Source organism: Phyllobates terribilis, unplaced genomic scaffold (genome assembly GCF_046119375.1).
Source record: "Phyllobates terribilis strain yellow unplaced genomic scaffold, ASM4611937v1 Scaffold_11__3_contigs__length_659146591, whole genome shotgun sequence".
NCBI classification, from domain to species: domain Eukaryota; kingdom Metazoa; phylum Chordata; class Amphibia; order Anura; family Dendrobatidae; genus Phyllobates; species Phyllobates terribilis.
Genome location: NW_027362771.1, coordinates 295,912,669 through 295,939,229, shown reverse-complemented (window position 1 = coordinate 295,939,229; position 26,561 = coordinate 295,912,669). Strand labels below are relative to the sequence as shown.

At 45.4% G+C, this 26,561-nt stretch overlaps 1 protein-coding gene across 2 annotated transcripts in view; it reads right to left on the bottom strand.

The window, feature by feature from the left end:
- Positions 1 to 26,561, bottom strand: part of PRKCQ (protein kinase C theta) — a 242,426-nt gene that overhangs the window by 82,901 nt on the left and 132,964 nt on the right. For both annotated transcript variants that reach the window (XM_073652454.1, XM_073652453.1), the window contains one exon: positions 3,820 to 3,982. In XM_073652454.1, coding sequence (XP_073508555.1) covers positions 3,820 to 3,982 — 163 coding nt within the window. The remainder of the gene's footprint in view (positions 1 to 3,819; positions 3,983 to 26,561) is intronic.

The following is a 26,561-nucleotide window of genomic DNA, read 5'->3' as shown; positions in this document are numbered from 1 at the left end:
ATTCAAGATTTGATAACAAAAAGACCTGTTTGATTAGCAAAGACGGAGGAATAACGACTGCAACGGTATCTAGAGACCATCTGAAGTTGTGTCCAGACCTGCTAAAGCCCCAAGAAGAAGTGCCTCTCACCGTACCGGAGGAGCCTAAAGAAGCAGTACTCCATACTGACTTAGGAGATTTCCCGGCAGATTGGCCTCAACTAGGAGGAGCAGTAATAATACCTGTGATCCACTTCTTTCAACAGCCAGAAGACCCTCCACAGCAAGTAGAATCTGTAAGTGCTTCAGAAGAGCCTGCTCAAGAAGAATCCCCGGTAGAGGGATCCCCGGTTGGAGCAGAGCAAGAAGTCCCAGCCAATGGTTTACTTGCCAGTCCCGCAGAGAGGTTAAGGCAACCCTGCAGTCCCCCAACACTTAGAACTGACAGAATGGGAGGTAATGTAAATACTAGTGCCTCACGCATCCCAGTACCACGTAGGTCGACACGTAGCACACGAGGTCAGACCCCTGTCAGATACAGAGAATAGAGAAGGAAACTCTGACAGTGTAGATAGTCGCCCCTGGGGTATTGTCTTGTGTATTTTCCTGTATATGTATTTATTACTTTGTGTTTTGCTTTCAATGGACAATTTAAGTGATATGGACACTTCCCTTGTTGCCTCTAGTTACCCGTAAGGGTACATAAAGACCTTTGTGGCTGAGGACTGTGTGCAGCCCAAAAACTGCTTCTTGTAAATAATTGCACTCCCTGGAGTGCCCCTTCAGGTGACCTCAGAACAAAAACCTGTCTGGTGTGGCACAAGCGGAGGTCCAACTCAGGATCGCCATGCCCTGCAGCCACCCCAGGGCCTACGTTGAGGGTTTGCTTTGGACAGGTCCCTCAAGCTACCAAGTACTTTAACCCGTGAGATGGACACCCTGTTAGGGGACCTCACCAGAGGAGACTTGAAATTTGAGGTTGCTTATTGTATTGCACATATCTATTTATTATTTATAATGTTTTATATGCAACATTCAAGCAAAGTGCCTCCCATAAAGGGAAGAGTTATTATCGTTACCTGTTATAACAATTACTTCAGTCCGGGAGTACTGAGCTTTGCTAGGGGGGAATGTGGAGCCCTGCTGCACATTGGTGCCACAGATCCCAGAGGGGTGCATGGACGGATTTCTCCACAAGAGGCCCTCATAGCATTCACACACCTCCACCTTCCACCTCAGACCAGCAGATGGAGCCCGTTAGGGATATATAAAGGGAAGGTGGAGCTAGGCAGTTCAGTCTGGAGTCTACAGTCAGTCTGCTGCAGCCAGAGAGGTTGTCAGTCCAGCCCAGACTCAGGGATCTCAGGTTAGTGAGCCTAAGGCGTGCCGACGCCATAAGAGCGGTGAAGAGTAGCGAGGCCTACTGCCAGTGTGAAGCTTATTGAGGGCCCCGAGCGTGGCCGAGGGTGAGTGGAGTAAGCGAGCTACATAGGGGGCAGAGGAGCTTAACCAGCTCACCCCACAACCATTTACCGGACACCGGGTCCGCGCCTACAGGGGCCTATATCCCCAGCAGGAATAACCGGAACCCCTGGAGAACTATATGTCCCAGGAACACCAAAAGCTGACTGTTATACCAGGGTCAGGAGACACGGAGGCCCAAGAGACCGGGGAGTGTGATCTCCAACAGAAGGCCCTACCACCAGGTCAGCAGGTGCAAGACAGAGACCAAGTTAGGCCTAGCTCCAGGCAGATTGGAAACTTATCAGGAAAAGGCAAGAAACAGGAGGCCCCACACCCGCTCACTGGGGAGAGTCCTGATATGCACCCTTCACCCTACAGTGCCCTGGATCATGCCTGAAAACACCACCAGTAAAGGTACTGAAGTGAACTCCGGTGTGCGTGCCTATTCTTCTATCCTTCCTCTGACCCGGTGGGGTCCCCTCTGTCCTGCATCCCTTTTCCTACGCTGCCCTGAGGCCCCGCTCCACCTGTGATGAGCCGCACCAACTAAGCTGCCTGAACACCGGCCTCACAGGACAGTCGCAGCGCTGGTGATCCTCACCAGACACCACGGGTGGCGTCACAAACATTCCCTATCCCATATAATTTTCCCCCTTTCTTTAAAGAGTGACCCCAGGGTACGGGCCCGGGAGTCGACCACTGCGACATCCCCCGAGGTCAGGCAACAAGGCCCGGGCGCCGAGTTGCCCCCATCCCCTGGGCGCGTCACATACTTAGCTCCTAATTCTAGCTACCTCTCTCCAATCCCACTGCACTTCTAATGCACTACTAATGCTGCAGAGTCAAGGCGCCATCATATAACAGCATTGGCGTGCCATGCCACAGGCATAGCGATGGCCTGAATTATAACTCAAGGAGGAGAACTGGCCCATCCAACAAATGTTGTGACCCCAAACAATGCCACGAACGACGCTCTGGAATCCATGAAGCTTGCTTTACAAGACTCTGTATTGAATAGAGTGGAGATGCAGATGCTCAACCTTTGCTCCATGCATTGTCTATGGCACTGCCGCAGAAAGATAACCACAACAATTGGTTAGTTCTGGCAGTACCATAGACGAGCATGTGCACTTCCACTTCATTCAATACAGGACTCTGCAGAGCCTGATTTCCCTGTTCTCAGGATTGCTGGGGGTCTCAGCAAAACTAGATAAAAACAGGCGTAAAGGCAGTGATGAATCAGGGTAAGAGTAGAAAAAACAACAGATCATATGCTACATTTTGTGGCCTGTTTCATCATGGTTCACATGCTGGCTTCAAACACCTTGAAATGTCACAACATTTTTCTGAATGTCGAATTTGTGCAAAAATTACAAAACTTTTGGCGTTTTTCTGCTTTGCGAAAATGAGGGTGGCTATGGCGGGACAGTATGGCAAAGCCCACCCATCAAATTCCTCAAAATGTACTCTACTTTACTGGAGCAAATTTCGCTAGGAATGTACTCGTAGCATTTCTGGTGGAGGCGCATGCCATGTGTACGATGCGTCTAATTTATTAAGTGGTGTGCGCCTATTACTGAATTAGAAAGAAATGCGAATATGCCAGTGATCTTAAGCGCTAGGGTGATGGATGGGAATAAAAAACCACTGAATAAGACAGGGGTAAATGGTCAATTGAGACCTTTTATTAGAAATCCTTGTATAATCCACAACGCATTTCGACAGCACGCAGTCCGTCTTCATCAGATTTCTAATAAAAGGTCTCAATTGACCATTTACCCCTGTCTTATTCAGCGATTTTTTATCCCCATCCATCACCCTAGCGCTTAAGATCACTGGCATATTCGCATTTCTTTCTATTGTTTGTCCCTTTGGGACTGCTGGTGGAGCTGCTTTGGGTTTTGTTTAATATCACTTACTATTTTGGAGGAGCTAAGTGACATTTCCATTCACCGCTGTTGCAAAGACCTGCCTGCACGTCGTCAAGGACCTGCATCACATGATAACTCACGTGACAAACCAAGAAGTGTTTGGGGAGCGGCACATCAACCGGCTGGACTCCTTTGCATCTCCAGCCAGACAACACGGCATTCAGGCTTTCACCGCAGTTGTGCAAGGGTGCGCAACCATCGGGGTGATTGGCCTTTTGGCCCCCAATTACTTTTCATTTAATCTCAGGTGTCCTTACATTGCGCTCCTGTCGCTTTTTGCCTTTCTATTACTGAATTAGGCACATCTCACTCCACTACGCCAGTCTTATTGAATTGGGCCCTATTTTTGCAAACTAGAATACAATATAAAAGTCTGATATACACAAACCAAATTATAACTAAACGTACTATAAATGTGTTAAGAAGCAATAATTATTGAATTTACCATACAAATTCATGACAAACGGAGCAAAACGTTGGCTGTGGGAAGAAAGTAGCTATAAACTCATGACACTTGATGTTATGAACCTTGGCCTGTTTAATGGCTCCACGACGCTGATGTAAGGCAAATTGGCTTTCTGAGTCTGGATCATAATGGCTTTTTGGATCTGTAGAAAGAAAACAACATGAAAAAATTAAAAATAAAATAGATACTTTTCTTACATTCGTATGGCATTCCATTAGTGGTAATACAATATAATGCTGCCACAATTCAGTCCTTTCATGAACGTTTTTATTTTTTTTTGGTCACCCATTTTTTTCTAAGCAATGGGTTATCTAATTACATATAATCGGAGCTGATGGGATGTGGTGCTAGGTGGTTTCTGAGACAAACATATAGTGTTAAACTTCCCTCTTCGTCTTCCTCCAGAATTGTAAGTCATTCTGTTGTTTTTCTTATGAGGTGGAGGCAGTAGCATATCTACTGGAGGGACACAGGGGGCCATCGCCCTGGACCCCGTCACATGGAGGGGCCCACCCGGAGCCACGGCCGCTTCTGCCATTAAGCAGAAGGCAGCAGTGGCTCTCTGATGTAGAGACAGAGCGGCACACTGCACACATGCCTGTTCTCCATCTGAGCTGAAATCCTGCACTCAGTGCAGTGCACGGTGCGGTCTGGAGCGCTACTAACCTGATCTTCTTCTACAGGCTGGCAGCGCTGCAGTTAGCTCCACCCCATGCGCTCTCAGATTGATCCACACTGGACCCTGCTCTGGTCATTCTTCCCTGTCACTCTGCTCTGGTCACTCTTCCCTGTCACTCTGCTCTGGTCATTCTTCCCTGTCACTCTGCTCTGGTCACTCTTCCTTGTCACTCTGCTCTGGTCACTCTTCCCTATCACTCTGCTCTAGTCATTCTTCCCTGTCACTCTGCTCTAGTCATTCTTCCCAGTCACTCTGCTCTGGTCATTCTTCCCTGTCACTCTGCTCTAGTCATTCTTCCCTGTCACTCTGCTCTGGTCATTCTTCCCTCTCACTCTGCACTGGTCATTCTTCCCTCTCACTCTGCTCTGGTCATTCTTCCCTCTCACTCTGCTCTAGTCATTCTTCCCTCTCACTCTGCCCTGGTCACTCTTCCCTGTCACTCTGCCCTGGTCACTCTTCCCTGTCACTCTGCCCTGGTCACTCTTCCCTGTCACTCTGCTCTAGTCATTCTTCCCTGTCACTCTGCTCTGGTCATTCTTCCCGGTCACTCTGCTCTGGTACTCTTCCCTGTCACTCTGTTCTGGTCACTCTTCCCTGTCACTCTGTTCTGGTCACTCTTCCCTGTCACTCTGTTCTGGTCACTCTTCCCTGTCACTCTGCTCTGGTCACTCTTCCCTGTCACTCTGCTCCGGTCATTCTTCCCTGTCACTCTGCTCTGGTCACTCTGCTCTGGTCATTCTTCCCTGTCAATCTGCTGTGGTCATTCTTCCCTGACATTCTGCTCTGGTCATTCTTCTCTGTCACTCTCCTCTGGTCACTCTTCCCTGTCACTCTGCTCTGGTCACTCTTCCCTGTCACTCTGCTCTGGTCACTCTTCCCTGTCACTCTGCTCTGGTCACTCTTCCCTGTCACTCTGCTCTGGTCATTCTTCCCTGTCACTCTGCTCTGGTCATTCTTCCTGGTCACTCTACTCTGGTACTCTTCCCTGTCACTCTGTTCTGGTCATTCTTCCCTGTCACTCTGTTCTGGTCACTCTTCCCTGTCACTCTGCTTTAGTTATTCTTCCCGGTCACTCTGCTTTAGTCATTCTTCCCGGTCACTCTGCTCTGGTCATTCTACCCTGTCACTCTGCTCTGGTCATTCTACCCTGTCACTCTGCTCTGGTCACTCTTCCCTGACACTCTGCTCTGGTCACTCTTCCATGACACTCTGCTCTGGTCATGGTACCATAAAACACATTTTGTGTAAATAACCTGAAATAATGACACATAACACCAGCTGGAAGAAAATTGCTGTGATGTTTATTTAGGGTAACTAAATCAATTAAATAAATTGAATAATTTATTAACCAATAAAACTCAATAAAATTAGCAACACTTTAATCCCATCCACCCAGTAACTGGGCGATTTTCCCACAAATAAACAGCACGACATACAAAACTTTTATTGATACCAAGGGAGGGAGGGTGGGGTCTTCGCTTTTTTGACAGGATAATGTGGGGACCCCAGACACGCTGTTCTATTTATACATTTGAAATTCCCACACTTTCTTAAAACAACCAATCAGGAGGTCACAAAAGAGAGCCAAGAATAACTGGCTCAAACTGGTTAGAACCTGCTCGTGGACACCAGAGACCACAGCATAACCTTTGACCCCAAAAAGCCATACACAGGCGATTATTAAACTGTATTGAAAACCATATACTGATAAAACCTAACACAATCCAGTGTCCATGTTCCCATGAGACCCCCATTTTATTGGGGCATAGGGGGGGGGGGCTACCATTCTTCCCTGTCACTCTGCTCTGGTCATTCTTCCCGGTCACTCTGCTCTAGTCATTCTTCCCGGTCACTCTGCTCTGGTCACTCTTCCCTGTCACTCTGCTCTGGTCACTCTTCCCTGTCACTCTGCTCTGGTCACTCTTCCCTGTTACTCTGCTCTGGTCACTCTTCCCTGTCACTCTGCTCTGGTCACTCTTCTCTGACACTCTGCTCTGGTCACTCTTCCCTGACACTCTGCTCTGGCCACTCTTCCCTGACACTCTGCTCTGGTCACTCTTCCCTGACTCTCTGCTCTGGTCACTCTTTCCTGTCACTCTGCTCTGGTCATTCTACCCTGTCACTCTGCTCTGGTCACTCTTTCCTGTCACTCTGCTCTGGTCATTCTTCCTTGTCACTCTGCTCTGGTCACTCTTCCCTAATCATTCTTCCCTGTTACTCTGCTCTGGTCACTCTCCCCTGTCACTCTGCTCTGGTCACTCTTCCCGGTCACTCTGCTCTGGTCACTCTTCCCTGACACTCTGCTCTGGTCACTCTTCCCTGTCACTCTGCTCTGGTCATGGTAACATAGAACACACTTTGCGTAAATAACCTGAAATAATGACACATAACACCAGCTGGAAGAAAATGGCCGTGATGTTTATTTAGGGTAACTAAATAGATTAAATAAATTGAATAATTTATTAACCAATAAAACTCAATAAAATTACCAACACTTTAATCCAATCCACCCAGTAACTGGGCGATTTTCCCACAAATAAACAGCACGACATACAAAACTATTATTGATACCAAGGGAGGTAGGGAAGGGTCTTCGCTCTTTTGACAGGATCATGAGGGAACCCCAGACACGCTGTTATATTTATACATTTGAAATTCCCACACTTTCTTAAAACAACCAATCAGGAGGTCACAAAAGAGCGCCAAGAATAACTGGCTCAAACTGGTTAGAACCTGCTCGTGGATACCAGAGACCACAGCATAACGTTTGATACCAAAAAGCCATACACAGGCGATTATTAAACTGTATTGAAAACCATATGCTGATAAAACCTAATACAATCCAGTGTCCATGTTCCCATGAGACCCCCCTTTTATTGGGGTATGGGGGGGGCTACCATTCTTCCCTGTCACTCTGCTCTGGTCATTCTTCCCTGTCACTCTGCTCTAGTCATTCTTCCCTGTCACTCTACTCTGGTCATTCTTCCCTGTCACTCTGCTCTGGTCATTCTACCCTGTCACTCTGCTCTGGTCATTCTACCCTGTCACTCTGCTCTGGTCACTCTTCCCTGACACTCTGCTCTAATCATTCTTCCCAGTCACTCTGCTCTGGTCATGGTACCATAAAACACATTTTGTGTAAATAACCTGAAATAATGACACATAACACCAGCTGGAAGAAAATTGCTGTGATGTTTATTTAGGGTAACTAAATCAATTAAATAAATTGAATAATTTATTAACCAATAAAACTCAATAAAATTAGCAACACTTTAATCCCATCCACCCAGTAACTGGGCGATTTTCCCACAAATAAACAGCACGACATACAAAACTTTTATTGATACCAAGGGAGGGAGGGTGGGGTCTTCGCTTTTTTGACAGGATAATGTGGGGACCCCAGACACGCTGTTCTATTTATACATTTGAAATTCCCACACTTTCTTAAAACAACCAATCAGGAGGTCACAAAAGAGAGCCAAGAATAACTGGCTCAAACTGGTTAGAACCTGCTCGTGGATACCAGAGACCACAGCATAACGTTTGACCCCAAAAAGCCATACACAGGCGATTATTAAACTGTATTGAAAACCATATACTGATAAAACCTAACACAATCCAGTGTCCATGTTCCCATGAGACCCCCATTTTATTGGGGCATAGGGGGGGGGGGCTACCATTCTTCCCTGTCACTCTGCTCTGGTCATTCTTCCCGGTCATTCTGCTCTAGTCATTCTTCCCGGTCACTCTGCTCTGGTCACTCTTCCCTGTCACTCTGCTCTGGTCACTCTTCCCTGTCACTCTGCTCTGGTCATTCTTCACTGTCACTCTGCTCTGGTCACTCTTCCCTGTCACTCTGCTCTGGTCACTCTTCCCTGTCACTCTGCTCTAGTCATTCTTCCCTGTCACTCTGCTCTAGTTATTCTTCCCTGTCGCTCTGCTCTGGTCATTCTTCCCTGTCACTCTGATCTGGTCATTCTTCCCTGTCACTCTGTTCTGGTCACTCTTCCCTGTCACTCTGCTCTGCTCACTCTTCCCTGTTACTCTGCTCTGGTCACTCTTCCCTGTTACTCTGCTCTGGCCACTCTTCCCTGACACTCTGCTCTGGTCACTCTTCCCTGACTCTCTGCTCTGGTCACTCTTTCCTGTCACTCTGCTCTGGTCATTCTACCCTGTCACTCTGCTCTGGTCACTCTTTCCTGTCACTCTGCTCTGGTCATTCTTCCTTGTCACTCTGCTCTGGTCACTCTTCCCTAATCATTCTTCCCTGTTACTCTGCTCTGGTCACTCTCCCCTGTCACTCTGCTCTGGTCACTCTTCCCGGTCACTCTGCTCTGGTCACTCTTCCCTGACACTCTGCTCTGGTCACTCTTCCCTGTCACTCTGCTCTGGTCATGGTAACATAGAACACACTTTGCGTAAATAACCTGAAATAATGACACATAACACCAGCTGGAAGAAAATGGCCGTGATGTTTATTTAGGGTAACTAAATAGATTAAATAAATTGAATAATTTATTAACCAATAAAACTCAATAAAATTACCAACACTTTAATCCAATCCACCCAGTAACTGGGCGATTTTCCCACAAATAAACAGCACGACATACAAAACTATTATTGATACCAAGGGAGGTAGGGAAGGGTCTTCGCTCTTTTGACAGGATCATGAGGGAACCCCAGACACGCTGTTATATTTATACATTTGAAATTCCCACACTTTCTTAAAACAACCAATCAGGAGGTCACAAAAGAGCGCCAAGAATAACTGGCTCAAACTGGTTAGAACCTGCTCGTGGATACCAGAGACCACAGCATAACGTTTGATACCAAAAAGCCATACACAGGCGATTATTAAACTGTATTGAAAACCATATGCTGATAAAACCTAATACAATCCAGTGTCCATGTTCCCATGAGACCCCCCTTTTATTGGGGTATGGGGGGGCTACCATTCTTCCCTGTCACTCTGCTCTGGTCATTCTTCCCTGTCACTCTGCTCTAGTCATTCTTCCCTGTCACTCTACTCTGGTCATTCTTCCCTGTCACTCTGCTCTAATCATTCTTCCCAGTCACTCTGCTCTGGTCATTCTTCCCAGTCACTCTGCTCTGGTCATTCTTCCCTGACACTCTGCTTTGGTCACTCTTCCCTGACACTCTGCTCTAGTCACTCTTCCCTGACACTCTGCTCTGGTCACTCTTCCCTGTCACTCTGCTCTGGTCACTCTTCCCTGTCACTCTGCTCTGGTCACTCTCCCCTGTCACTCTGCTCTGGTCACTCTCCCCTGTCACTCTGCTCTGGTCACTCTCCCCTGTCACTCTGCTCTGGTCACTCTCCCCTGTCACTCTGCTCTGGTTACTCTCCCCTGTCACTCTGTTCTGGTCACTCTCCCCTGTCACTCTGCTCTGGTCACTCTCCCCTGTCACTCTGCTCTGGTCACTCTCCCCTGTCACTCTGTTCTGGTCACTCTTCCCTGTCACTCTGCTCTGGTCACTCTTCCCTGTCACTCTGCCCTGACACTCTTCCCTGGTCTCTCGGCCCTGGTACTCGTCCCTGTCACTCTGCCCTTTTGAGAACCAGAAAAAACTTGCGGTATATTCCAGGTGTTGACAGTGGATGAAGGATGTCCAAAGTCAAGTAGATGAAGAGTTTTTTTTTTATTCATTATATTACATGTTTCGGAGCTGATACTTCCTCAGATACATTTAAACAGGGTATCACCTCTGACCTTTGAAATGGTCAGTGATGATGTTACAATTAGCATCACATATGATAAGCAACAATAAATTAATTTAACAGCAATTCGTTAACTTAATACATAACCAAAGAAATATTAATATCGTATATAGGAGTTATATTAACATGTAGATACAAATAAAAACAAATGAGAAAAAAATAAAAAGAGAAGGATTTTTTAATGTATCTGAGGAAGAAGTTGGATCAACTCCGAAACGCGTAATACAACAAAAAAAACTCTTCATCTACCTGACTGTGCACATCCACTGGCAGCGCCAGAATATCCTGCAAGTTTTTTCTGATTCTCAAATGTTCATTCCAGGTCCGGCAGATGCCTGGGAACCAGCGTTAGGAGCTGCAGCCAAGCCTAGTGGGCTCAAATGCCCTCTCCAGTGTTGTGACTGCTACACACAACCACCCCAGGTGAGCAGTGCACTATCTGGTATTGAAACAAGATCCACAGATTTACAGAAGAAGTGCTTTCCCTATTTTTGTATTACTGTAAATATGCCCTGTCAACTGGCCTGGTCAATCTTCCCTGTCGCTCTGCTCTGACACCCTGCCTTGATACTCTGCCCTGACACTCTGCCCTGACACTCGACCCTGACACTCTGCCCTGACACTCTGCCCTGACACTCTGCCCTGACACACAGTTCTGGTCACTCTTCCCTGTCGCTGTTCCCTAACACTCTGCCCTGACACTCTGCCTTGACACTCTGCCTTGACACTCTGCCCTGACACTCTGCCCTGACACTCTGCCCTGATGCTCTGCCTTGACACTCTGCCCTGACACTCTGCCCTGACACTCTGCCCTGACACACTGTTCTGGTCACTCTTCCCTGTCGCTCTGCACTGACACTCTGCACTGACACTCTGCCCTGACACACAGTTCTGGTCACTCTGCCCTGTTGCTCTGCCCTGACACTCTGCCCTGACACTCTGCCCTGACACACTGTTCTGGTCACTCTTCCCTGTCGCTCTGCCCTGACACTCTGCCCTGACACACTGTTCTGGTCACTCTTCCCTGTCGCTCTGCTCTGACACTCTGCCCTGACACACTGTTCTGGTCACTCTTCCATGTCGCTCTGCTCTGACACTCTGCTCTGACACTGTTCTGGTCACTCTTCCCTGTCGCTCTTCTCTGACACTCTGTCCTGACACTCTGCCCAGACACACTGTTCTGGTCACTCTTCCATGTCGCTCTGCTCTGACACTCTGCTCTGACACTGTTCTGGTCACTCTTCCCTGTCGCTCTTCTCTGACACTCTGTCCTGACACTCTGCCCAGACACACTGTTCTGGTCTCTCTTCCCTATTGCTCTGCTCTGACACTCTGCCCTGACATTGTTCTGGTCTCTCTTCCCTGTCGCTCTTCTCTGACACTCTGTCCTGACACTCTGCCCAGACACACTGTTCTGGTCTCTCTTCCCTGTCGCTCTGCTCTGACACTCTGCCCTGACACTGTTCTGGTCACTCTTCCCTGTCGCTCTTCTCTGACACTCTGTCCTGACACTCTGCCCAGACACACTGTTCTGGTCACTCTTCCCTGTCGCTCTACTCTGACACTGTTCTGGTCACTCTTCCCTGTCGCTCTGCCCTGACACTCTGCCCTGACACTCTGCCTTGACACTCTGCCTTGACACTCTGCCCTGGTCACTCTTCCCTGTCGCTCTACCTTGACACTCTGCTCTGGTCACCCAAGTGCAGTCTTTTTTTATACTGTTTAATGGGTAGGAGAAGCCTGGAGATCTTTTCTTTTCTTGCTTACAAGAAAAAAACTGATGCCAGGAGACAAATAGATGAAAATCGGATCCAGCACACTTATAAAAATGTTTTGTTTGTATGCAAAAAACTAAATGAGGCTTTAGGCTGACTTACCAGTAGGGTGCATTAAAAATCAAAGTGCCTAGGGAAGTATGAGCACTAAATACAGCCCTGGTTTGGGGAGAATCTTGTTCATAGGTCTTGTTCTAGTTGATACGACCTATGCAAAAGACCCCTTGGGCTTTTTGTACTTGCAGTGGCATATTTACCCAATAACGTGTCATGAGGTAAGATGAGCAGATTGAGAGAAGTGGAAAATAGAGGAACATACACACACAGACGTATGCTGCAGCTTTTTAGTGAGTGTTTATCACAACTCAGTGCTGGATTCATGGATACACTGCTTGTTACTGCTATAAAATGTTCTTGCTTCTTCTGCTTCTGTGCTACACAGAGACAGGACAGCAGCATTCCCTCATTACTGTGTGTGGTTTGTATAATAGACATCAAAGCAGCAAGTTTCCACCCAGTAGCTCAGAGTAGGATTTCAGATTGTCCAGAAATCCTACAACCTACCAACCTTTTCTGAATGCTGTATTAAATGATCTACCAGAACATTAAGTGACATTGTATATGTGACTGCCATATGGTTAAAGGGGTATCCTTGACATTTGCATTATTTTCTTATGGAGCTAGTTTTTTTTATACTAGCTAGTTGCTAACTAGCTGCCTGGTCTACATGGCGCCGGTCTCTGCTGGCTCAGAGCAGTCATGGACCACTTCTGCGATTCTGCTGCTTCAATTAACCTTACTTTAACTAAACAGCTCTTCCTCTTCCACTCTGTTATGTCGATGGAGTGTCACTGTAGACATCATGCTAATTGACAGCCGGCTACATGCAGTTAGGCAGCAGGGAGCTGGCTGCCAATCAGCATGATATCGCCAGAAACACCCCATCAACATTGCAAAGCAGAAGAGAAGAAGCTGCTCTGTTGACGTGATGTCACCGGAAACTGCAGATTCCCAACAGAGATCGGCACCGGGCAGAACAGTCAGGTAGTTAGCAAATACCTGCCTGAAAGTTCTTAGCCCCATAAGAAAAACATACAAAAATCTCAGATAATCCCTTTAAAATGTAATTGTCGTTTCAGGAGATCTTGAAGGAGAATGTCTGTGTGTGCTCCTAGATCCTCTGTCCTCCTTTCCCTTCCATCTCCATAGAACTTTACGAGCATCAGCTGCCATCTCCTATCTCATTAATGGGAAAGTCTGTATGAACTTAACACAGATTTTGCCTGTGAATTGAGAATATTGAGAATAAATGATCAGTCCGTGAGGAGAACGAATGAGATTTCTTTGATAAGATACATGACAAGTTGCTTAGTTTCATGTGAACTATTGATGCACTGTATATATATATATATATATATATATATATATATATATATATATATATATATACATATGTGTATATACACTGCTCAAAAAAAATAAAGGGAACACTCAAATAACACATCCTAGATCTGAATGAATGAAATATTCACATTGAATACTTTGTTCTGTACAAAGTTGAATGTGCTGACAACAAAATCACACAAAAATCATCAATGGAAATCAAATTTATTAACCAATGGAGGCCTGGATTTGGAGTCACCCCAAAATTAAAGTGGAAAAACACACTACAGGCTGATCCAACTTTGATGTAATGTCCTTAAAACAAGTCAAAATGAGGCTCAGTATTGTGTGTGGCCTCCACGTGCTGATATGACCTCCCTACAACGCCTGGGAATGCTCCTGATGAGGTTGCGGATGGTCTCCTGTGGGATCTCCTCCCAGACCTGGACTAAAGCATCCGCCAACTCCTGGACAGTCTGTGGTGCAACGTGACATTGGTGGATGGTGTAATGACCGGAGGTCCGAGAGAGATCCAGTGAGTCACAAACTGAGACAGAGACAGAAATAAACAACACTTTCTTTACTAAAACAGGGAGTAGACTAAAATTCAGTATTGCATGAATTAGTCTCAGGTTCTACCTGGGACTCTGTCTCTACTAACTACACACAATCAGCAAAAGCTGAAATCAATGTGTCAATCTCAAGGTTTCCAGTTTATGTGAATTATACTAAAGATCTGGAACAATTTTACCTAAACACTGTGTCAGTCTAGTGTGGGTGTTCTAAAGGGACCCCTGAGATGGCACACTGAGTAGAATCCTACCACTATTAACAATAACAATGCATGAAACTATACCAATTGCTTTTATACCCCTAGTATAGGGATACCCGGGTATCTTACAGTTACGGTACCGTTAACCTCAGATGTGGTCTATCACAGGCCTGTGAATCGCGGTGGCTGCAGCTAGTCCCGGAAAACGTTGGCGCCAAATAAAAGCAATGTTCACAAAAACAGCAAAGGTTCCTTATCTTGTCGGCCGATGCCGAGCTCACAGGCCGGGGACTTTAGTCCTGTAGCCTCAGATTAAGGTCTGGGAAGAACTCTTCACCAGGCTTGTCAGTATCCTCTCAATGTGAATGGCACCGGACCCCATCTCTCCTCTCGCAGTCACTCACTGTTTTCCAGACCACCGACCACGCGCTCCGTCACAGAGATGATATCCTCAGTCTCTTTGCCTCTGACTCGACACTTGGCTCGTTCAGCACAAAGTCTCTAGTATACTCAGCATGGACATCCACAAAACTCCAAAGAGCCACACAGCTTTCCCCAGCTCAGCACTCTTTCTTAAGCAGGGACACAGCTTCACCAGGGCCAGGGGTTAACAACCCCCACAGGAAAACTTGTAGAAAGAGAGTATTGTTGCAGTTCAGTCCTCACAATTCTCCTCAGACTCACCGTCCAGCGTCTCACAAAGCAGACACCCTCCGAACACACAGGGTCTCCTGATCTGCCCCTGCTCTGAGCTCAGTCAGGCAAAACTCACAGGTTCCTAATGCTCTCCAGCTGCTATCACAGTTCACACTCTCACAGATGGAGTGAGACATGATGTCCCATATGTGCTCAATCGGATTCAGGTCTGGGGAACGGGCAGGCCAGTCCATAGCTTCAATGCCTTCATCTTGCAGGAACTGCTGACACACTCCAGCCACATGAGGTCTGGCATTGTCCTGCATTAGGAGGAACCCAGGGCCAACCGCACCAGCATATGGTCTCACAAGGGGTCTGAGGATCTCATCTTGGTACCTAATGGCAGTCAGGCTACCTCTGGAGAGCACATGGAGGGCTGTGCGGCCCTCCAAAGAAATGCCACCCCACACCATTACTGACCCACTGCCAAATCGGTCATGCTGAAGGATGCTGCAGGCAGCAGATCGCTCTCCACGGCATCTCCAGACTCTGTCTCGTCTGTCACATGTGCTCAGTGTGAACCTGCTTTCATCTGTGAAGAGCACAGGGCGCCAGTGGCGACTTTGCCAATCCTGGTGTTCTGTGGCAAATGCCAGGCGTCTTGCACGGTATTGGGCTGTGAGCACGACCCCCATCTGTGGACATTGGGCCCTTATACCAACCTCATGGAGTCGGATTCTAACCGTTTGTGCAGACACATGCACATTTGTGACCTGCTGGAGGTCATTTTGCAGGGCTATGGCAGTGCTCCTCCTGTTTCTCCTTGCACAAAAGCAGAGGTAGCGGTCCTGCTGCTGGGTTGTTGCCCTCCTACGGCCCCCTCCACGTCTCCTGGTGTACTGGCCTGTCTCCTGGTAGCGCCTCCAGCCTCTGGACACTACGCTGACAGACACAGCAAACCTTCTTGCCACAGCTCGCATTGATGTGCCATCCTGGTTGAGCTGCACTACCTGAGCAACTTCTGTGGGTTGTAGAGTCCATCTTATGCTACCACGAGTGTGAAAGCACAACCAACACTCAAAAGTGACCAAAACATCAGCCAGAAAGCATTGGTACTGAGATGTGGTCTGCTGTCCCCACCTGCAGAACCACTCCTCTATTGAGTGTGTCTTGATAATTGCCAATAATTTCCATCTATTGTCTATTCAATTTGCTCAACAGCATGTGAAATTAATTGTCAATCAGTGTTGCTTCCTAAGAGGACAGTTTGAATTCACAGAAGTTTGATTAACTTGGAGTTATATTCTGTTGTTTAAGTGTTCCCTTTATTTTTTTGAGCAGTGTGTATGTATATATATATATATATATATATATATATATATATATATATATATATATATAAAAAAGTAAATAACGATTATTCTGTGTATATTTTTGAATGCTATATGGCCATGTTTATTTGAAGCTTTTTTGGATTGCCTGGCTTATAGTACCTGTATCACTAATTACCCCTCTCATTAGTTATAGAGGCTTAAAGGGGTTACAGCAAATAAGCAAACACCAGTGCATGGACTAATTTGGAGACTTGGTTCAACTCATAGGCCTCAATTCATCAAAGCTTTTACATAAAAAAGTAGCATAAAAGCTTTGAGAGGTTGCAAAATTTTGGCACAACTCTTAAAATGTTGTGACTTATAGCATTTTCATGAGAGTTTCTAAGAGCAGAACAGGGGCAAGGCAGGGGAGGAAACAGGGGCAAGGCGGGGGCTTGACGTCACAGCTCGTCGAATTCATAATGAGCTGTGGCGTTCTGTACGCTAGAAATCTCACTCCAGTCCTTGACTGGAGTAAGATTTCTGGCGTAGCTCATGGAGGTGCACGCCACTCGTTAGACTCTCTAGATTCATGGAGAGGCGTGCAATATCAGCGTAAGATAGAGACTTGTGCTGCTGTTTTTTTCCTTATCTGCACTTATACATTGTAACAATTTCACAGTAATTCATAAAGCAATTGTTGTATTTACTTGTGACCACAGTACTCACCATATTCATGTGTGAACTCGACACTTAATAGCGTGTGAGCTTTATATCCATTCCTAACTACTGAGTCATCTCTTTCATTTTATTTTGTCATACTATATTGTGTCTTACTCATTGTGCCCATTATGACATATTGTGGTTATTTAATACGTGTCTCCTATGTGGTCTCCTTGACTACCCGTTTCTCTGTTTATATGTGCATGCTCTATAATAATTTATCACGTATTCCCTGATATACCAGGTCCTCTATCCTGAGGAATTATGCACAGGTAATAAGTGGTATGGCGACTACTACAATGTGCCTTTTATGCTATATCCTCCTACGCTTCCATTTCAGGTTTTACTTATTACTTGCTTACTTTACATATAAAACACAGCTTTGCCTACAATCTGATAGCTCCTGACAAAGCCGCTGAGTGTGGCCATATGTGTTGGGCCTCTCTGTCCACCGACTCTTTGTCTCCAGATGTGGTTGCATAAATTTGCATCTTTACTATCTTTTTCTGTCACAAAATCACAATGTTGGTTAGACACATTTTGGCCATGATCACACGTTTAGTATTTGTAAGCCAAAACCAGTAGTGGGTGAACAATACAGAAGTGATGATGTGTTTCTATTATACTTTTCCTCTGATTTTTCCACTCCTGGTTTTGGCTTATAAATACTGATGTCGACGTAAATACTTTTATGCCCAAAAATGACAAAAGTATTCTAGGAGTGATACTACCTTTATTAGCTAACCAGAAGAATTATATTTTCAAGCTTTCAGAGCACCAAGGTCCTTCTTCAGGCAGGTTTACAAATGAATTACAGAGACAAGAGCACAACATTTAAGAGATGCTACAACAGGACATTTGTGCATAGGGTGGATGGGGTGATGCTTCCTAAAGATAAGCCAAGGAAATCAAATTTAGTTTTTTGTTAGAAATGGAGAGTTAGTGAGAATGATGGCTTATTGATCCGGAGTTAGTCTGGCGGAGGTGTGAATTGTGTCCATTTAGTGAGTCATAAATCCGGTGTTAAATTGAGTCCCATTGTCAAAGAGTTGTCAAAGAGTTGAACATCCTTATCAGTTAGAATTTCCAGATTTTCCTCTTTATTTCATCCTTAAAATTACCTTTCAGTCTTATGCAAATTGCCTCTTCGGAGAAAAAGAGGACTTGAACTCTATAGCGTCACCTATTGGAAGCAGCAATCCTACAAGTCACAATCGACCCTTTAACGAGTCGTGCAATATGACTTAGGATAATAGCCAAATCCGAATCTCAATTTGCAGACACAGTGTTTCGGGCTGTTGGCCCTCATCAGTGCAAAGTATAAGAAATGATTTGGCTAGGTGAGAGGCTCTGGACTGAGGTCTAAGGGGTAACGTTTCTCCTTGTGGAGAGTGACATCCTGGCTCTGGCACGTCAAGGTAAGGAGGCTTATTCGCCATGCAATGCTCCTCTGGGAAATTTAATAAGCAAATTGCCTCTTCAGAGAAAAAGAGTACTTGAACTCCATAGCAGCAATCCTACAAATCACAATCGACCCTTTAACGAGTCGTGCAATATGACTTAGGATAATAGCCAAATCAGAATCTCAATTTGCAGACACGGTGTTTTGGGCTGTTTCTTCTCTATGAAGAGGCAATTTGCATATTAAATTTCCCAGAGGAGCATTGCACAGCAAATAATCCTCCTTACCTTGACATGCCAGAGGTGGTGTGTCACTTTCAGTCTAAAGAATTTTAAATCAGTCATACTGTGTCCAGGTCCTGAGAAATGTTTTCCCATAGGCGTGTTCAGTTCACAGTTCAACCATTGTCCAGTGGCTCAGTGTTAAGAACTGTCTTGCAGCACTGGGGTCCTGGGTTCAAATCCCAGGACAACATCTGCAAGGAGTTTGTATGTTCTCCCTGTGTTTGCATGGGTTTCCTCTGGGTTCTCTGGTTTCCTCCCACACTCCAAAGATAGGGAATTTAGATTGTGAGCCCCGATGGCGACAGCAGTGATAATGTATGTAAAGCGCTGCGGAATATGTTAGCGCTATATAAAAATAAAGATTACTCTTATTATTATTATTCTTAATTGTGTGTCTGTGTAAATTCATCCTTGTGTGTAGTTTTTGCTTAATTTCCCCAATATAGGTTCCACCAGGGTATCTTGTACATAGTATCGTGTACACCACATTGGTGGATGTACATGAGAAGAAATTCATGATCTTATAGTCCTGATTGGTGTTGGGTATGCGGACTGTATTTGTTGGTAATATGTGGGTACAAGTCTTGCATTTTTTCTTGTTACAGAGGGGAATGTGCCCATCTCTGATGGTGATGAGGACACTTCTGACAAGGATGTAGAACAAAAGTGGTAGTTTCAGGAATATTTCTTTCAGTCTGTGGTCTCTTTGGAATATGGATTAACGATCAGCACCAATCTTCCTTAAGAAGCTCATGTGGGGGTTGTATGTGACCACAAGAGGTTTTCTGTTGTTATCTTCCTTCTGTTTGTAATCCAGGATGCTATAAAATACCGACCAAATACTGCATGTGTGAACATGGCCTTTTGGTGCATTGTGAAGCATTTTTTTTATGCTTTTTTATTTTAGGGCTAAGTCATTTTGATCTCATTGGGGAAAAACAAGAGGAAAATTTGAAGAAATTGAAATGCTGCATTTTGTTAAAAAATGTGCCACAGTTCAAAAGCCAATAAAAATGCATTCTGTGAATGTGATTTTAGACATATCATGAATCTACTTGTTATTGCAAAATGATTCATTTTTTTTGCATGAAAAAATGTGTGTAAAAATTTTTAGGTGACAAAAAGTATTAAATATTGATCAAAAAATTGAGATTAGGAAGCTGAGTTTGGTAAGCATATCTCTTTTAGGCCTCATTCAGATTTTCGATATTCGTGTACGTGCTTGGTTTTCTTGAATATTACTCATACTTTGATAGTCTATTGGGCCATTCACGTCTGTGATTTTTCGCGGTCCGCAGAAAACCATGGAGACATGGCCCATTTTGATCCGAGGGTCAGATGAAAATCAGCAATCCAAGTCTATTGCTCTGTGAAAAAATATTTTTTTCTAAAGATTTTCACGGACCGTCACATAGGAGAATGTGAAGAAACTCTTTTTTCTCCACTCACACCACACTCAGATCATAGTCTGATCAAAATAATTGGTCCATTTTCTCGTACATAAAAAACGGACGTCTGAATGAAACCTTACTTAGAAAGATACTGTCAATTTTTTGTTCCATTGTGACAGCCATTTGGGTAAAGGTGGCAACATGAATCATGGCCACATTGGTTGAAAATAAAGATGAGTGAATCGATCCACTGCAGATCGACTTAGAGTTTAATTTCCTCAAATTTATAGGTTCCCGAGAATTTGAACATTTTGTGATTCTATTCGGAAGGATCGAAAAAAAAATCTGTTTTTCCATTAGCCACATAGGTTGAGGTTACTTGCACATTATTAAGGCTGTGTTTGCATTAAACAACTGAAAAGGGGTTCAACACAGTCCTAGTAGACTTAGTGCTATGCTTGTATAATCTGGGAGTTAGTGGATTTGCAGCATTGTAATTAACTGCAAATTTATTTGCTAAGAATCTAATTTTTGGGGAAAATTTGTTGAATTTGAACTTTAAAAGATCCACTCATCTATGGTTGTTAACTGAGAATTAGATTCTTGGCAGATCATATAGTAAACTGGATGAGAGAAGAGAATTTTCATTCTCAACCATACATAATAACAAAAAAGATTTTGAGAAAAAAATTATCCCAAGGACCTTTTAGTTGATGCTTATAAGAACTCCAAATCGTTTTCTCAAACTAACAGTATGCAGAGAAAAAAAGTGAGAAGAGAAAAAAGAAAAGAATATGCTGCTAAATATGGACAAATGTAATTTTATAACCACTTATAATAGGGCACATAATCAAATAAGAAATATTCTGACTAAAAATTAGCCAAATATTTACAATTTTATCACCATTACCAATATACCATTTTATCCAGAGTTATTAAAAAAAAAAACACAAAAAAAAACATAGAACTTTTAGGACCAATATGAACCTGAAAAACTATTTAGCACAATGTCGCTTTAGAGACATAAAAAGGAAAGAGCAAAAATCTGTTGCTTTATCTTTATTTCCCAACCTAAGGCTAGGGTCACACTAGGGTCTCATCTGAGAAAATTGGTCCGATTAAGCTAATCACACTGTAATCAGAGTGTGATCACAGTGTGATCCAATTTTCTAAGATGAGGAGAAGATAGAAAAAAAAATGTCTCCGTCTTTTTCCATTCTATCAGTCCGGGAAAATTGTACCGCACTTGGATATCAGGTTTTGTCTGAGGAAAAAATCTGACATAGAATAACATTGGTCCGAGTGCGATTCATTGTTTTGTTGGATCGCACTGGGATCGAAAATACGGTCGTCTGCATGAGCCCTAACAGGCATCTGTTTGTTTTCTCAGTGTTTGAGTGGATTTCCTCTGGTTTCCTCCCACACTCCAAAGACATACTGATAGGGAATCTAGATTGTGAGCCCCAATGGGGACAGTGATGATGATGTCTGTAAAGTGCTATTGAATTAAATAAATATGATGATCACGTCATGACGATTTGACAATACTTTTGCTTTCCCCATGACTCACAATGCAGAAACATCAGTGGCTGGATGAAAGATGCAAGAGTCTGTCTGGATCCCAGAAACTCACTCAGCTTTTATGCACACACTGATTACAAGCAAACAGGTCACAGGTGATGATGTTACCTTTAGTAGCCATTCAAACTCATTTGAGTCAAGTTCTGTGCATGTTATCAAGCCAAAATCACCAGAGTATGTGAACTTTTGATCAGGGTCATTTGGATGTTTTAGGTTGTCATTAAGATTTAAAAAGAAAAAACACAGGAGTTTGACAATAAATGGCTTCACCCAACCAATAACCATGAGTGGAGAAGAAGTTTTTTTGTTATCATTCATATTCTCTGAAACAAGGCCAAGAAAGCAAAAATTCTGTCGGGTATGTAAACTTTTGAGCACAACTGCATATAATATTGTGTACATTTTTGGTTGCAATACAGATTTTTCTTGTTCATCTTACTTGTATGTAATTTCATGCTCGTTTTGTGCAAAATCCACATGGGATGGTTAAAAATAGAAATATTTTTTAAATCAGGGCATAAGAAAACATAAGAATTATTCATTGGATTTGAAACAATTTTCATAAACCAAAATTTTGCATACTTGTGTTATTGTTGGAGTTAAGCTGAATATTTAGAATAAATGAAGAATACAGCAATAGGTATAGATCACTGCTGCCAAGTCCTCATCCATTCAGCAGTATAGATAACTAAAGGGGAAAACTATTACCTCCATGGACTCTATTCTATTGGTCTTTATTAGTGATGAGCGAGCATGCTCGCTACTGCTCGGTGCTCGCCCGAGCACCTCACTGCTCGAGATGCTCGGCGCTCGCCGAGTATTTCTGGGTTGCTCGGGCGGGAACTCGGGTCCCCTCCCTGAATGTTTGGCGCTCTTTAGAGAACCAATGAACATGCAGGGATTGCCTGCCATGCACTGTAATGCCGTAGCCATGTTGGTTGTGCGCATTACAGTGATTGGCTGGCCGCACAGCGTCATCAGGTCTATATCAGACCAGGCGCCGCCATGCTCGTCACAGTCACTCTGGATCAGACAGTGTAGGGAGAGCTGCTGCTGCATTAGGGAGAGATTTGATTGTGTTTTAGGTAGTGTAGGGAGAAAAACCGTACATTACACATATCCATCTTAACAAACAGTCCTTCTGAGGACTAATCCGTCTACAGAGATATCAGGCAGGCAGGGTGTATAGGCAGGCAATGTATATAGCAGACTGCAGTGCATATAGCACAAGAGGCTTCATTCCAATTCTGCCTTCTGCTGCTGTTAGATATTTCTATACAAAGGCCCAGGTCTCAGGGGCCAGGAATACTTTTCTTTGTATCTTAATCCTCATTATTTGCTTAAAAAGCAATCCAGAGAACACCGTTTTTCTGCACCATTTGCTTGTGTAGGAAGAGGTGCTGCTGCGTCAGGGACAGATTTGCTTGTGTATTAGGTAGTGTACGGAGAAAAACCGTACATTACACATATCCATCTTAACAAACAGTCCTTCTGAGGACTAATCCATCTGCAGAGATATCAGGCAGGCAGGGTGTATAGGCAGGCAGTGTATATAGCAGACTGCAGTGCATATAGCACAAGAGGCTCCATTCCAATTCTGCCTTCTGCTGCTGTTAGATATTTCTATACAAAGGCCCATGTCTCAGGGGCCAGGAATACTTTTCTTTGGATCTTAATCCTCATTATTTATTTAAAAAGCAATCCAGAGAACACCGTTTTTTCTGCGCCATTTGCTTGTTGGCACTGCAGAATACAGCCAGGTCCTTTCCATATTAGAGCGCTAGAAATCCAGCTATTTAGAAGTGTGTTTTCTCCGTTAAACGGATCACATATACGTTGTCAGAAAATACTGCCATTTCTGGCCTCCATTAAAAATTTCCTTTAGTGTGTCAGTGAAGCAATTCACCGCAGTTTGCTGTTCAATCTACTTACCTACAGGCCAGGTATTTAAAACTCTGTTGTCTCCATCACACGGATCACATATAAGTTCGCTCCAAACTCAGTCATTTGTAGTGAGCGTGGAAGATACTGTCCTCCATTTAAAATGGGCAAGGCACGTGGCAAGGGACGGGGAACAGGACGTGATGGTAATGGTGCATGCAGACACCGAGGACAAGGCCGTGGGCAAGCCGAAATTGTGCCACAACAAACACCCACATCTTCTCGCCTGACCTTCCTGTCCCAATTTCTAGAGGACCACAGCACGCCACTATTGAACCCACAGCAGTGTCAAAATGTTGTTGGTTGGATAGCGGATAATGCTTCTAGTCACTTAGCCACCACCACCACCCTGTCTTCCACACGGTCAAGTCTTGGTAGCCATGAGTCTGGACCACATATTCCTCGCCCTGATCCTCCTTCCATTCACCATGCCAAGTGCTCGGAGACAACTGATCCCACACTTGGACACTCAGAATAGCTGTTCACTTTTCCATTCATAGATTCGGACCTCTCGCCCGGCCAGCTTCAAGCGAGTCAAGAGGAGAACGCGTGTAGCGATGCCCAAATATTGCAAAAGCCACGGTCACACAAAGGCGACGGTGGGAAAGTGTCACAAGAGGTGGACGATGATGAGACACAATTGCCAGAAAGTCAGGAGGAGGACCAGGGTGCGGAAGTGGAAGACGAGGTGGTGGATGATATAGTAACTAACCCAACCTGGCAGGAGGACATGCAGAGCGAGGACAGCAGCACACAGGGGGAGGGAGGCAGAGCACCCCAACAGGCAGGAAGAAGCAGTGTGGTGGCCGCAGAAAAAAGGCAGGCAACCGTTACCTGTAACACCAACACGAAGGAAGTTGCCAGTAAAACTGTTAGGTCTTCCCGAGTCTGGTTGTTTTTTAAAGACTCTGCCAATAATCCCAAAAAGGCCATTTGCACCACCTGCCAGGCCAGCATCAGCAAGGGTGGCAAAACGACCAGCCTGACCACCACCAGCATGATCAGGCACATGGCAGCAAAGCACCCGACTTTGTGGGCCAAACCCCAGGGTCCAGGAACAGAGTCTGCGGGTGGCACCATTGCTTCTTCCGCTGTTGTGCATGCAAGCCAATATCTGTCCATGGTGCATGCGAAGATGCCTCCTACCCTGCATCTGTCATTGCACACTCTCTAGTAGCAGCATCAGGAAGCACGTCCATGTCTTTTTCCCAGCGCAGCGTTCAGTTGTCCATACCCCAGTCCTTGGAACGCAAGCGCAAATATGCAGCCAACGCCCCACAGGCCACACTACTAAATTCTTACATTTCACGACTGCTTGCGCTCGAAATGTTGCCTTTTAGGCTTGTGGAGACGGAAGCATTCCGCAACCTGATGGCGGCGGCCGTCCCTCAGTACTCGGTCCCCAGCCACCACTATTTCTGCCGATGTGCCGTCCTCGCATTACACAAGCACGTGTCCCAAAACATTAGCTGTGCTCTCAAAAACACAGTTACAGGTAATGTCCACCTAACCACGGACACCTGGACAAGTGATTGTGGGCAGGGACGGTACATCTCGCTGACGGCACACTGGGTTAACACAGTGGAAGCCGGGACCCAGTCGGACCTTGTGACGGAACACGTCCTCCCGACGCCAAGGATTTCGGGCCCTAGGTTAATCAGGGTTGCCCCCACGGTCTACAGCTCCTGCACCTCATCCTCCTCAGCCTTCTCCTCCTCTTCAACCTCCATGTCCGAAATGACCACATCAGGCACAAGCTGGAAGCACTGCAGCACTGCCTCGGCCAAGCGGCAACAGGCTGTGCTGAAGCTAATATGCTTTTGTGAAAAGCCGCACAATGCTGAAGAGTTGTGGACAGTTCTGAAAGAGCAGGCAGATCTGTGGCTCACACCGCAGAACCTACTGCCAGGCATGGTCATGTGTGACAATGGTCGGAACCTGGTGGCGGCTCTGAGGCGAGGCGAGCTCACACACGCACCATGCCTGGCCCATGTGCTTAACCTCGTGGTTCAGCGGTTTCTCAAATCCTACCCGGAGCTGCCGGATCTGCTTGTTAAAGTACGCCGCCTGTGTGCCCATTTTAGAAAGTCAGCTACAGCTTCCGCTGCCCTTGCAGTATTTCAGCAGCGTTTGCAGCTTCCGGTACACAGACTGGTGTGTGATGTCCCCACGCTTTGGAACTCTACACTGCAGATGTTGGGAAGGATTTGTGAGCACAAGAGGGCAGTTGTTGAGTACCAGCATCAACAAAGTCATCGGTATTCAGTTCAGACTCCACACATAAGACCTCAGGAGTGGACATGAATGTCAGACATATGTACCATCCTCCAAAACTTTGAGGACTCCACCAAGATGGTGAGCAGCGATGATGCCATAATTAGTGTCACCATCCCGCTTCTCTGTCTTCTGAAACACTCACAATCAAAGAGGATGCATTGCAGGCGGAGCACGATGAGATGGAGCAAGGAACCATACAGGGTGATTACACACAGCCAAGCCTCATCTCATCCCAACGTGGATTGGGTGACAATGAGGAAGAGGAGGAGGAAGGACAGGAGCTAGTTTCTTGCACTATAGATGGTACTACCTGCACAACTGTCACACCGTCTGTTCAGCGTGGATGGCCAGAGGAGAGAGAGGAGGAGGAGGAGGAGAGCATGGTCAGTCATCCTCTTGGTGAGGACACGGAAGTCTTGCCTGTTACCAGTCTGGCACGCATGGCTGAGTTTATGTTACGCTGCCTTTCCCAGGACTCTCGCGTTCTCAAAATTTTGGGTGACAGTCATTACTGGTTGGTGACACTTCTAGACCCACGCTACAAGGAGAACTTTATATCTCTTATTCTTGAGGCCGACTTAGTGCATGGGCATTACAAGTATAGGAGGCCCACTCCTTTCTAATGGGAACATTTTTTTATGAGGCCCTCCTCTACGTCTCTTACAAGGGTCATTGAAGTGCCTCCAAATTTTTGGCAGCCCTTGCATTCACTGCATAGGCCAACACTATGGGAGACTCTCTCCTTTCTAATGGGAATTTGTCGTTACTGTGGCCCTGCACTGTGTCTTTAAATTCTTAGTGGGGTTTTTCCTAAAATTGGTCAGCCA